The 13,159-nt window shown below is 32.3% G+C and overlaps 2 protein-coding genes across 2 annotated transcripts; one reads left to right on the top strand and one right to left on the bottom strand.

Annotated features, from left to right (window-relative positions):
• Window positions 1-5,089: 5,089 nt before the first annotated feature.
• LOC114412530 (protein LOL1) lies at window positions 5,090-7,593 on the top strand. Its single transcript, XM_028376459.1, has 6 exons — window positions 5,090-5,329; window positions 5,440-5,584; window positions 6,127-6,240; window positions 6,365-6,478; window positions 6,649-6,758; window positions 7,320-7,593. The coding sequence occupies exons 2-6, from the start codon at window positions 5,524-5,526 to the stop codon at window positions 7,356-7,358; spliced, it is 438 nt and encodes a 145-aa protein (XP_028232260.1). The 5' UTR covers window positions 5,090-5,329; window positions 5,440-5,523; the 3' UTR covers window positions 7,359-7,593.
• A 3,949-nt stretch (window positions 7,594-11,542) lies between these two features.
• Window positions 11,543-12,280, bottom strand: LOC114411298. The gene has a single exon (XM_028375021.1). It carries the CDS (start codon window positions 12,278-12,280, stop codon window positions 11,543-11,545), a length of 738 nt encoding a protein of 245 aa, XP_028230822.1.
• Window positions 12,281-13,159: the final 879 nt, after the last annotated feature.

Genomic DNA, 13,159 nt, shown 5'->3' with positions numbered 1-13,159 from the left:
TACGAATTTTAATTGTAGATTAAACATGGACAAAAGGTTTATGCTCTGTAATTTTTGTGTGTGTATTGCTTTCTTTAATTTATGATAGAGGGGATTTGATCAAAAATAAGAGAAAAAAATGCAGTCAACAATTTGAAGGCACGATCTAACACTAGTAATATCTGATTGTAGTCATGTGCATCCTAGAAGTTCTTTCATGTGCCTTCTTCTTACATTTTTATTAATGTTGTAAGATTTCGGTTACCATCTGTAATGTTCTATGAATTTTAATTGTAGATTAAATGTGGGCGAAAGGTTTATGCTCTGTAATTTTTGTGTGTGTATTATTTTCTTTAATTTATGATGGAGGGGATTTGATCAAAAAGAAGAGAGAAAAAATGCAGTCAATAATTTGAAGGCACGACTTAACACTACTAATATTTGATTGTAGTCATGTGCATCCCGGAGGTTCTTTCATGTGCCTTCTTCTCATATTTTTGTTAATGTTGTAAGTTCAATACCTTTGGGTATCAAACAATTTTTCAATTTCTTTTTAATTTTGACTAAACAGTTTATGGTTTGCTTTGATTAATTATAAACTTATTTCGTTGATTTATATTTTTTCTCAAATCTTTTTCTGCCTCTTGATTTTTCATGACTTAGTGTTCTTGATCTTTCATGACTTAGTGAGGTACATATTATCCAATCATATAATCGTTTGATTCACATCTTTATTGTGCGTCCTTTCTTTTATTCTAAACAATATCAAACAATATATAATATTAACATGTTGCCTTAAAATCATACTTTATTACCTACATGTAACTCAATATCAATTATTCCAACTTTTCAATACTCAAGGACAGTCTTTGGCACATGTTGGATTGTATTTGTCAAATCTAGTATTTTGTCATGGCCAACTATATGTTGCACTTTCACGAGTGCAAATTAAAAAAGGATTACATGTTCTTATTCATGATAAACAAGGCATTGCAAAAAATACTACCATTAATGTAGTATACAAAGAAGTATTTACAAACTTATAAACAGGTATGCTTACCAAATTGTTATACTTACAAGTCCTAAATTCTCAACCTATTACATTTTCCTTACATATCATTCCAACAAGTCAATATTTAATTTACAAAATTTCAATTTATATTACATTTATTTCTTTATGTTGCAGCCTCACGTGACCAAGGCAACTATTGGATGTTTGTTATTATATCACCTGCACTCAAGTCAATTGATTTAAAATGTCTACTTACCAGGTGAATATTGTTGTATGTAGTACTATCGTCATACTTCCAATTATTAAATGATCAATAATTGTATAAGAAAATCTAATCAACTAATTTATTTCTCTTTATTGTGCAGCCTTTCTTTCATTGCTACAACAACAACATCCAACAATCTACAATAGCATTAGGTTTGTTTGTATTCTTACTTTATGTTGCTTTTTTCTAAACATAACTCAACATTATTATCATACAAAAAAACATCGTTATTGAACTTTGCACATGTGTTGGTAATATTCAAATAGGAGTATCAGCTCGGGCGTCGACATGGGCAAAAGGCTGGTTCTTCATAAAACTTGTGCCCAATTCATTCTCGACCAATACATTTATTAATTTTCATGTATATGCATTCTTTCTCCATGATTAAATTAATTAAAAGAAAGAAAACATGTTCCAGTTAGCACACTCATAAAGATAGAATTTGTGATTTCTTTCTTTGTCCATACGGTGCAAAATGTTTCAGAAAAACAATTCCAACAATCACAAAATTTTTGGCACATGGTCCATACTTTCTCCAAGGTCAAGTAAGATTTTCACAACAATAGACAACACGACAATTAACACATGCGCTCTTAAAATTTTGAAAAATCCTGATTGTATTTCCTATTTTATAAAACTTCGACCATTCAAATCAATTCTTTAGTCATATACACGCGATACAATAAATAATTTGTACTTGCAATGGAAAACAATAAAATCCCTAAATTTCATAATTAGGGTTTATGTATAATTAAGAGAAAATAAATTATTTTTTGAGAATCATAAATTTCATAACTCATGCTCTGATATCACATGTAAATCTTAAAGGTTTCCGAGATTAACAATTAAAGGAAATCAATAAGATCTTAAAATATATGATTCTCACAAATAATAAATAAACAATGCTTATCTTTCTACTTAATGAGGCTTCTCTCCGGTGCACTTTGATTCCTTGGAAGAGGAGAAAAACAAAATTTCGCTTACTTGACTATTCTTTCTGTCTCTCTAAGTTCGTGATGACTAGGAGTTAGAGAGAACACTTTCCTATGCGTAAGAGGATCTTGTTTCACGTTAGTGGATATTAACCTCTTTTATAACCACTACTCCCGTCAAGTAACAATTATCTCTAGAAACTTCTCCTATTTAACCCAATTACAATTTAATCATTAATTATTATTTATTTATTTATTAGTCCCTACATAAGTCACATGATTGTCACACGGGACATTAGTTTTAACAATACATAGACTGAGAGACCACAACATCTTTGTGGATCATCTTGATAGCTGACTGCAAATTTGATTCGCACGTAAAAGATTTAATTCCTTCCAACCAAGCTAGACTAAGACCATTATAAATAGCTTGCAGTTATGCATTTATAATCATGGTGAACCCACAAGATCCTTGATATCCAATCTTCCATCTGCCACAATGGTCTCTAATGACTCCACCAAAACCTAAGATTCCTGGGTTGCCAATGGAGTTATTGTATGTGTTTAACTTGAAAATACCTTCTAGAGTAGGTGCCCATCTAACTTGAGATTGAGACCTGGAAATGTTGATGCTCTTAAAAGTCTGAAAAGCATCATCAAAGAGGTTATGAATTTGATGAAGAATTGCCCATGTATCCGTAGTAACATTCTAAATGACCTCATTGTTTCTGGTTTTCTAAATGATCCAACAAGCAACCATAAGCAAAAGGCCATTGCCTGACGATGCATGAGTTTGAAGCCAATTCAAGATATTGATGTCTCCCTGGTGATGACTAACGTCTGACTGCAAAGCACTCCATATTCCTACCACCTTAGGGCAATCTTAGTGCAAGTGAGTGATAGATTCTTCACTTAAGTTATTGATAACTCATTTAAAACATCCTACTATTAATTTTAAAACTATAAAGATGACATAGTGTTTTAAGCTACCTTTTTGTCAACTTTAAATCTTCATCCAATATCACCATTTCAATTTCAAATTAAATTAAGTGTCATGGTTGATAGGAGATTTTTAAACTTAATGGTGGGGATGGATCTTTGAAGGATAAAAGAAGATGAAATAAGGAAATTACCCACAATGCCTTCAAGATATAGATAAATACTTTCCTTTAAACTTAACTTATTATAACCAATTCCAAAACTTGGGTGCAACTTTGATTAAAAGTGGAGTTCCTTCAATATATAATGAAGATCCTTATGATTTGTACTTCCAACATTTAATTCAAGATACTAATGATAATTTTATCTTTATCTCTTACATACCAAAGGTAATAACAAGTGGATTTATGAGTATGTTGAGTAAGATTAACAAAATGGTACAAAAGAAACAAGATTAGATGAGTCTTGTGTATGAATAATGTCTATGTTTATAAACATTTATATATGTGAAGGATCACATCAATTGATATATTCTAAAAGAGTCCAATCACTTCACATAGTGTTTTTTTCACGAATAATCATCACTTCAAGTTGCATCTTTTATACTAAAAAAAGTCATTTTATTTTAATTTGTGTCTTTCATGAATGGTCATTATCTTACTTATGTGCTTATATAATTTTATGAATAATTGTATCATTTTCCTTAATATTTATTCATCTAAGAAAACATTTCTTGATTCATATGTTTATAACTAATTTGTATGATCTTAATACTAACAAACTTGTGTGTAATATTATAACTATTGGATAAATATTAAAAAAAACTTCAATTTAAATGAAATTAAAAAAAAACCCCTTCACTAAAATTGAATGAATCAATTTAAATGAAAAAAAATATAATTCACACAAAACTAACAATAATGTCATTAATCACTTAAAGAAAAAAATATACATTTTAAAAAATTATTTACATTAAAATAAATTAAATTATGACATAAAAAAACATGATAAATTATTAATAATTAATTGTTGAATAACATATAATATACTCCTATAATATTATTTTGATCTTAATAACAATATATAATAACTAATTATCATCTTGATCTTTATATGATTTAATATTTATTTGCTTTATACAACTTCACCATATTTACTCATAGTCACCCGATAACTTTTGTACTTAGATGTGAAAAATAACAAAAGTTTTCTTAATAATTTAATGATAATATCTAACAAAATAATTTATAATAATTAATCATTATATAATATTTATAGTTTGATGATGACAATGATTTTGAATTTAAAGTATGAATTATTATGAATATAATTTTTAATATGTATACAGGACTTTTTAACCAAAGTGGGTTAAAACAAAAAATAATTTACCCAAAAGTGTAGTGTGAGAATCATTTACATGTTAGGGATTATTTTGGTATGCTTGTATGTCATGTAATGAGAGGAATGATCCTAAATGATACTTCTAAGTCTTAGTCATTTTTTACTTTTTATATTAATTATACATACAATTCATGTACAATGTATTTTCTACAATAACTATATATATAATCGATGCAGGAAGTTGAAAATGATTAAAATTTGGAGATACTACTTAAGGTGACTTAGGTTTCAAAAAATAACTTTTGTCATGTAAATTATTCTGATACTACACCCTCTTGATAATTTATTTTCAAACACTATTCAATTTAATAAAAAAAATGTATATTCCAAGTCAATCGTTTAATAAGTGATCCAATAATTTAATAATTGATTCTTTAACTCAATATTTCCACTAGGTCAATTTTCGGAACATTGGAAGAGTCCAAATTTGAAGACAAAAAATGACAAAGTAATTTAAGCACCGGTCTTAGACCATGCTATTATAATATATATCCAAATCTTTTCTAAATCTTATTTCTTTCTAGTGTCCACTTATATTCTTTTCCTTCCCTTTTATTTCTCTCTCTACTTAGTCAGCAGCAACTGGCAAGTTATCACAGGACATGTTATAATCTAATGTATTTTCCCCTTCCACATTACATAAATACAACTTCCACTGAAAGGCCTTAACTCTTAGTCTTTCTTATTCCTTCTGGAATCCTCCCCTTTAGTTTCATTCATAAGGGGAAGAAGCAACTCATTTTGACTCTTACTTTATCATCTGCTTTACCATTTGATTTGCTGGCACCCTCTTCTTCACGGGTTTCCTTCTCACTCTACTTCATGTTCATGCCTTTCTGTTCCATCACCATGTGCATCACTTTCTTTTTCCTCCCAGATTGTGCCTTTACTTTAATTTGCTTATTTTCCAGGAGCTGAAAAAAATGGGAGAAAGTGCTTTGTTCTCTGTGTAGAGTTTGGCAGAGAAAGATAACAACATTTTTTAGCCCTTTATAATGCCAGTTCCACTTGCCCCATACCCAACACCACCAGCTCCATATACACCACCAGCTAATGGTATCATATCTGCCTTTCTCTCTTCTCTATTGATTGCCAAGAAATCTTGCCATCATCTCATTGCTTTACGGTTCCAAAGGGGTCTAGCTTAGTTGGTTGAGCATGATGTGTGAGTTGTTGCAAATCCCTTGGTGTCTATCTTTGATTCTTAAGAATCAAAAAGAATCTCATTGCTTTGTGGTGATGAAATGGTTGGAGATTTGAATTCTTGGTTCTTTTTCATCATTTGGACAAAATTCTAAAACTGAATGCAAAGCTGACATGACTAAAAACAAAACTAAACAATTCCACTTTCTGATTGGCTAAAAGGAGAAACGGTGAATTGGAGATGGAAGATTTTTGAGTGAGATTCCTTTCAGACTCTGATTTGGGTGGAGTGTGGATTTGAGATAGCTGGTGATATGGTTTTGAAATTGTCCAATTTCTCATCCGGTCTGGCTTAACATTTGAAAATTGAACCAATTTTTAAGATATTGAATGCTAGAACCTTTAGCATGTTATGGCCATTTATTTGATACTTAAAATTATTTCATGACTGCTAGGTGTACAGAGTCAACTTGTCTGTTCTGGGTGCAGAAACCTTCTAGTGTTCCCAGTTGGAGCCACCTCTGTGTGCTGTGCTGTTTGCAATGCTGTCACAGCAGTACCACCTCCTGGTATGATGCAGTTTTTTCTCCTCACTATATAATTGTGTAGGTTATTTGAAAGTTCAATTTCTACCTGTGATTTCAAATCAACTGATCATGAGGCAGATAAATCAGAAACACTCGTGTGTGACAGGCACAGAAATGGCCCAGTTAGTATGTGGAGGTTGCCATACTTTACTCATGTACATCCGGGGCGCGACAAGTGTGCAATGTTCTTGTTGTCACACTGTCAATCTAGCTTTGGAAGGTATTGTACTATTAATTGTCTCTCTGAGGTTTAAGGAATTGTGTTGTGTGTGTGCGCACGCGTGCATGATGGACAGACTTTAAGACATGTCTCTTGTGAGCTAAGTGATTGTGATTTCAAGTCCCTATTTTGGGGGTAAGCAATAAGCATCAGGTGTGTATTTGTGACAGCAAATCAGGTGGCACATGTCAACTGTGGCAACTGCAGGATGCTACTCGCGTACCAATATGGAGCAAGATCCGTGAAATGTGCAGTTTGCAATTTTGTAACATCAGTTGGGGTCAGTGTAATCTCTTGTCCCTCACTTACTAGATTTTCTTTAAACTGTCTCTAGTCCCAATCATATTGAGAAGGTTCCTGCAGGTGTATGTGTGTGTGCCAGAAGAGCATTTCTCTCTATTCATTTTGGAAGAGTAGAAATAGACTTGTGTCCTGTCTGGATAAATTTCTCCGTAATCACTTATAGGAAGAGAAAAAAAATAAGAAAGTAAAATGAATTGACCTTCTTCCATAAGTTAAAATCAAGTTATGCACTTCATTTTCATAAAAGCTCTTTATGTTTGACTTGAAGTTAAGGTGCATAAGTTGATTTTAACTTATGAAGAAGTTCAATGTATTTCATCTTCATATAAGTATTTATGAACAAGTTTATCCCATCAAAACTTTTTAATTGGTAGCAAATAAGATCAACTTTTTTTTAATTTAATTAATAAATAGAAGGAATGAACATAGAAGGAATTTCTCCAATTTGAGAAGTGTTTTTAAGGGTGAGCAAAAATTAGAACTACAGAATTTTCGTGATATAAGCAATGATTTACACTGGTGTTACTAAATGATGCAGGCCACAGCAAGCACCACTGAGCAGAAGTTCAGCACTTAAAACATACAAAATAGCGAGGTCATTATAGACTCTACAACCTTGGTTTTGCTAGTCACATATCGCCCGTAAGGAATAAAGAGTTATCAGATTGGAGAGGAAACTAGTATCACATGTATAGAGTTATTTTTCTCTTGCGTGATTGTATTAAATATATTTTTGTTTGATTGGGTGTATCAAAAACTATTTATGATAAGTTTTCAGTTTCTGATGAGTGTTTTGAAAATTCCCATCTTTAGATTTTGTGTGTATAGTTTATTTTCAGCTGTAGATAGTTTGTATGTTAGAAATAAAAAATGCACAATAAGAAAGTAATTGACGTAGCCTTCACAATCACTAAATAAGTGGTTGAGAAGTATTTGGAATGGGTTTAAAGCTGATAAAATCTCAACTACTCATTTACTTTTCTGTGCATATATGATTTATATATATATGGAGCACCAAACATCATTAATTTCATTTAAATACTTTGTGACTTTTTGAATCAGAAAAGGTCCAAGTACGGATACAGAAGGTAAGCAGTCAGTTGAAACACTAGATGGGCAATTCAACAAGATAACATGTGGGTCCAAAATTCGCATTTAGATATTTCAGAATGAAGTTGAGATGAGAATTATTCAGCAAGGGAGCGTTTATTCTATGGGTTCCCATTGCTGATTTTGACTTTACATGATTAACTAACTTCACGGGTGTGCTATTTAGACAAACCTTGCTGAATCGGATAAACATTGGTGACTTACCAAAATCTCAAAAGTACTATCAATATACTTTTTTTTTTTTATGGACAAATGTTAGCTTTTTAGTTTTATTAGAAATATTACCGGGAAAAATTTTAATTCACAACCTCTCCCTTCACCCTTAAGTCCTCATTCCCAACAACCAAGTCAACTTTATATTATTATCTTATTGATTAAAATTTATTAAAATCTACAACCTTCTATTTATATATGTCGATGTTCTAGTCTTTTCTTTTTTATCCCAAAATAATTGATGTTTTGAAATTTTAAAGCCTAATTAATTTTTTCTCAATTATGTCCCTATTTAATAACTATTATAGTTGAGATAAGTAGAAGTTTGTAATATAATTTTTTTGGTCCGTAGGAATTAAAGACACTATTAAGGATAATGTGTAATAGTCTATTCTTACGCATTTTGTTCAATCAATTGAGCTAATCTCACTTGATAGTTTGTAATATAATACTAATTCAATGTTAAATAAGAGCTTTGTTGTCTAAATTTGCATCTATTAAATATTTCTTAATCCATATACATTAACCTTAAACATTTAAAGATATTAGAAGGAGGTAGTACAAAATAATGAGTGGAACTCATTAAACAAGTGGGACTCATTTTTGTGTTATACAATAGATTTTACTAAATAGTAGAAAAATGTATTAAAAAAGAGTGTGTTGCAAGCATTTCTTAAATTTGAATATGATAAGAGTTCTTCTTAGCTCATGCCTTTTGGGCTTGACTATTTGGTAACAACTTTTTTCTGGATACTATCATTTATCCTTGGGGTTGGTTAGAAATTGGGTTTAGAAAATGGCAGCATGCCTAGAATTTCCACAGAAAGAGGGCAAGACCAAGGCTAAGAAAACAGAATTGTAGCTTTGATATGTGTAGTTGACTCATTCAACATGTTGCAGTTGCAAAATGCAGACAGAACTGAGGTAACAACATCCTTTCATCACACAACACAGCAACATATTTTGCATTTTAACACAATGAAATGTCTTTTTCAACCCTCTACTCTGCCCTGTCTTCCACTTGTAGCACTAGGAGTTGGCAAAAACCATAGTGAGCGAATGACATGGACATGTCTTCTTACATTTCCAAGCCTGGCCCTTTTGATGTTGGCCAATGTTTCCATACAGTCTTGTTTATGTCAACCATAACGTTATCAACACTCCAGAGCAAATTTTGATTCCAATCATTTTGTAAATGTCATGTTCAATTGAAAATTACTCTTTTGTGAGAGTACAACACTAGTATCATTTAAAGTTTGAAAGATATTTGGCTGTAACTGTCTCCCTTGAACTTGAATCCTTAGCCAGTTACCCTTTGAATAACTTGCTGCTGATAGTAATATCCCAATAAGTGGCTGTGAGTGCTGGGTGTACCGAACTAGATATGAGAAATCGCTTGTCTTTGTCAATCTAGACAATATTGTTTATACATTGAAGTTTCTCATTTAACTCCTCACTGTTACCTATTTTATTTTTTTCTTGCGTGGTTTTTTTTACTGCAGTGCACCTTCTCTCTCATCTATATACCCATTATACACTAGTTTGAGAAAAAAATTTCAAACTACACCACTTTTTTGTGCTTCACAGGTGTCGGGTTTTGCCACCCCGACTTCCCTTCTTCATCTTTTTTTTATATATAAATTTAAATATTATTAAAATTAAATATTATATTATATAAAATTATTTTTAATTGATTTTAAAATTATTTACTTATTAAATTAATTTTGTTATTAAGAAAATGATATCATTAAATCTAATTATTTTTGTTACATTATTTAAATTATTTAAGATATTTTTTGGATGAATATATGTTTTAAAATCTGAATTTTGTATAATAATATATTTATTTTAGTAAATATTTATTTTGTATAATAATCTGAATTTTAAAATTTTTAATTTAGTTATTTTACTAAATATAATTAGTTTGTTTATGTTATTAAATTTAATTAAAAATGATAAAACTAAAGCTTTTAACAATTTATTTATATAAGAACATTATACTACATTATCAATAAAATATTTAAACAATCACATTTGGTTAAGGAAAAACTTAAGATGAGGATATATTAGGACAATTGTTTCTGCTATGATCATGTTGCCGACAAAGTCCACATTTTTTTCTACTTGCTTGTTCATTTTCGTCTTCGTCCATCTCAGTAGGAATGCAAGTTAAAACGTGATGACCCTTTGCAGTCCTCTTTCTCCTTAGATCAAGACCCCTTTGATCTCCTTCATATTCTTGCCATATTGATTCGTGTGGCAATAAACCAAAGGAGTTGTCGTAGATGTGCAAAATGTGTTGTAAAGTGAATAACATCGACACATAGGTCATGGGATCAACATTGACAGATTTACAGGTAGCCATGACGTGAGAACACGGTAAGTGTTTAGCCTGATATTCACCACAATCACACTTTTGGGATTGTAACATTACTCTAAACCTTCCAGGTGATATGGGTGTTTCAAGTGGGGATTGAGTCTCTATTATAATAAAAGTGTGATTGGGTCTGTCGAATTCATTTAGAATATGTGTATTAGATTCTTGTTGACCATTATTCATTGCATCGAAGACGACTTCAGAATACTGTGAGCCGGAGTTGATCATTGCTTGATTCACACTATCTTAACTTATATATATACATTCTTTACATTCTTCTATCTTGTATCAAATTTATGGTTTCGATTGGTGCAAACCCAATAGTCTTAATTTACAATTTAAGATGAGAAGGTCTTTCCCATCGGTAACAAAACAAATATAAAGTTACCCGTTAAGCGGAGAAAATACTGTTTCAATTAAAGATAAAGTATGTACTTAATGAATGACTTTTGATGAATTTTGGATGAACGAAATAAGAAGGTCAACTACCCAGCAAATTTTTGACCTCTATTAGCAAAGAGTTGTGCGGTCTTGAAATACGTCTCCTCAACCAACGATGACATCGACAAATGTCTTGTATTTTTTAACATAGAATTAACAGACTCCAACAAATTGGTAGTCATATGTCCCCAACGTTTCCCCTCATCGAAGCATTGTACCAATATTTGTTTGGCTAATTGATCAAGTCATTCAGCTGCACTTGGCTTATTCGCACGAATATCCCCAAGATGTTGCTAGTGCATCTTCTCGGTGTATGCATAACCTGTAAATATTCAATCAATCTATTATGTTATAAAATTTGATTGGAAGAAAATTATAACGAATAAATAAAATAGATTCTCACCGTCCAACATTAGTGGTTTCTTTAAATGTTTGCAGTTTGAGTTACCGCGAAGAAAGTTTTGTGCAATGTGGCGCAGGCAAAAGAAATGGGATGTGTTCTGGATCCATAAGTTACTTGGGTTGTTGTAGGCACTTATAATTGAGGGGTGTCGATTTGAAGTAAGAGAAATGTTAATTTACGGAGTAACATGTCTTCTCAAATTCTTTAGAAAAAACCCCTAAGCTGAAGTTGTCTCCCCTTCTACAATGGCGTAGGCAATCGGGAAGATATGGTTAGCTCCATCTTGTACGGTAGCTATCAACAATGTGCCAGTATACTTCCCGTAAAGCCATGTACCATCAAATTGTACTATGAGTTTGCAATATGCAAAACCATTAATGCATGGACCAAATGACCAAAAGACACGTTTAAACAATCTTTTGCCTGGTACTATTTCGTCCCCCTCATACAAGGATTCTGTTTGAGCAGCGATCACAGTCCCGGGAACACAAGATTGCAAAGCTCTAAAAAGTTTTGGCAGTTTGGCATATGATTCTTCCCAGTTTCTATGAATCATCTCCAATGCTCTTTGTTTTGCTAACCATGTCTTCTTGTAGGATGGGGTATAATTCATGAACGTTTTGATCTCTACAATCAACGTCTTGATGGAGACGGTTGGATTTGTTTTGACAATTGGTTGGATGATCTGTGCTATGACGTGTTTGTCGAGTTGGCGATGATCTTGTCTGAGCATCGGCACGAGACAAGTATGATGACCTCTGATACTCTTGATAATCCATTTGTCATGCCTCTTTGAATTGCATGCACCCAAGCTCCATGTAGAACCATTTTCATGTAACTTGCAGACGAAGTTTAGCCTTCTCTGGTTAGAGTAAATTGTTTTGCAATCAAAATGATTTCTGATGTTGTATTCTTTGACTGCTTGAATACATTGTGCTTTGTCATCGAAGGTCATGCCAACCTCGAGTATATCGACCGGTGGTTGTACATTGTGTTGCTGATGAACAAAATGGTGTTGATCAATGCAGTGTGGTAGGTGGTCAAGTTCAAGTCTACTGGACACCTAGGTTGCTGATATTGCAATGGAGGTGACGGAGGTGTCGTTGGTCTACCAACACCCTCGTCATTGGTTTGGTCATCACTTTGGTCATCGCTTTGGTGATTGATGTGATCAAAGAACTGTTGATCCTCATCCTCACTAAAATCATCCATGTTTTCATCATGAAATCGTATAATGGGATCTTCGTTAGCAATGAGATGTTCATCTCAATTTGATGTTTGCGTTTGTGTTAGTTGTGAAGGTGGCGTAAAGGGGGATGAAGGATGGTTTTGTTGGTCAAAGGAGGTTTGTTGGCCATGAAAAAAAGAATCGTTCTCGGATAACATTTGTGTGTATGAAATATAAATGTCAAAAGGGTCTTGTGATTCAAGGTTGTTGTATGAAGATACTGGATTATTAAGGTCTATGTTGTTATACGGTAACTGTTGTGGAGGCGGTAGTTGTAGTTATGGACATGAGGGTTGTGGAGACGATGGTTGTGGTTGAGGAATAAGGTTAGTAACAACATAGAATTCGGCAAAATTCAATTTTTGATTCTGGAGAATTGTTTCCATCATGCCTCTGAGATCATCATTGTCGAATAGTTGAGCTGAAATAAAACGTGTCTGACCGAGATGAAATGAAATAGGGACACGAAATAACAATTGAGCAACTTGTTCAGTTGCTCGAGCAGGGAGATGATTGTTAATTTTTCGAATGAATTGTATAAACGTAATAGAACGACTGACGTAAAAAAATATTGGGTTCGTAGATGTGTACATCGATCCATGAACT

The sequence above is a fragment of the Glycine soja genome, chromosome 5 (genome assembly GCF_004193775.1).
Source record: "Glycine soja cultivar W05 chromosome 5, ASM419377v2, whole genome shotgun sequence".
Taxonomy (NCBI): Eukaryota; Viridiplantae; Streptophyta; class Magnoliopsida; order Fabales; family Fabaceae; genus Glycine; species Glycine soja.
This window is presented reverse-complemented; position numbering and strand designations above follow the sequence as displayed.

Bases quoted from the DNA above. Each gene is read 5' to 3' on its own strand.
- LOC114412530 (XM_028376459.1), top strand. From the start codon at position 5,524: ATGCCAGTTCCACTTGCCCCATACCCAACACCACCAGCTCCATATACA. The intron at 5,585-6,126 runs GTATCATATCTG...CATGACTGCTAG, and splicing joins ATATACACCACCAGCTAATG to GTGTACAGAGTCAACTTGTC. The intron at 6,241-6,364 runs GTATGATGCAGT...CGTGTGTGACAG, and splicing joins CACAGCAGTACCACCTCCTG to GCACAGAAATGGCCCAGTTA.
- LOC114411298 (XM_028375021.1), bottom strand. From the start codon at position 12,280: ATGACCTTCGATGACAAAGCACAATGTATTCAAGCAGTCAAAGAATAC.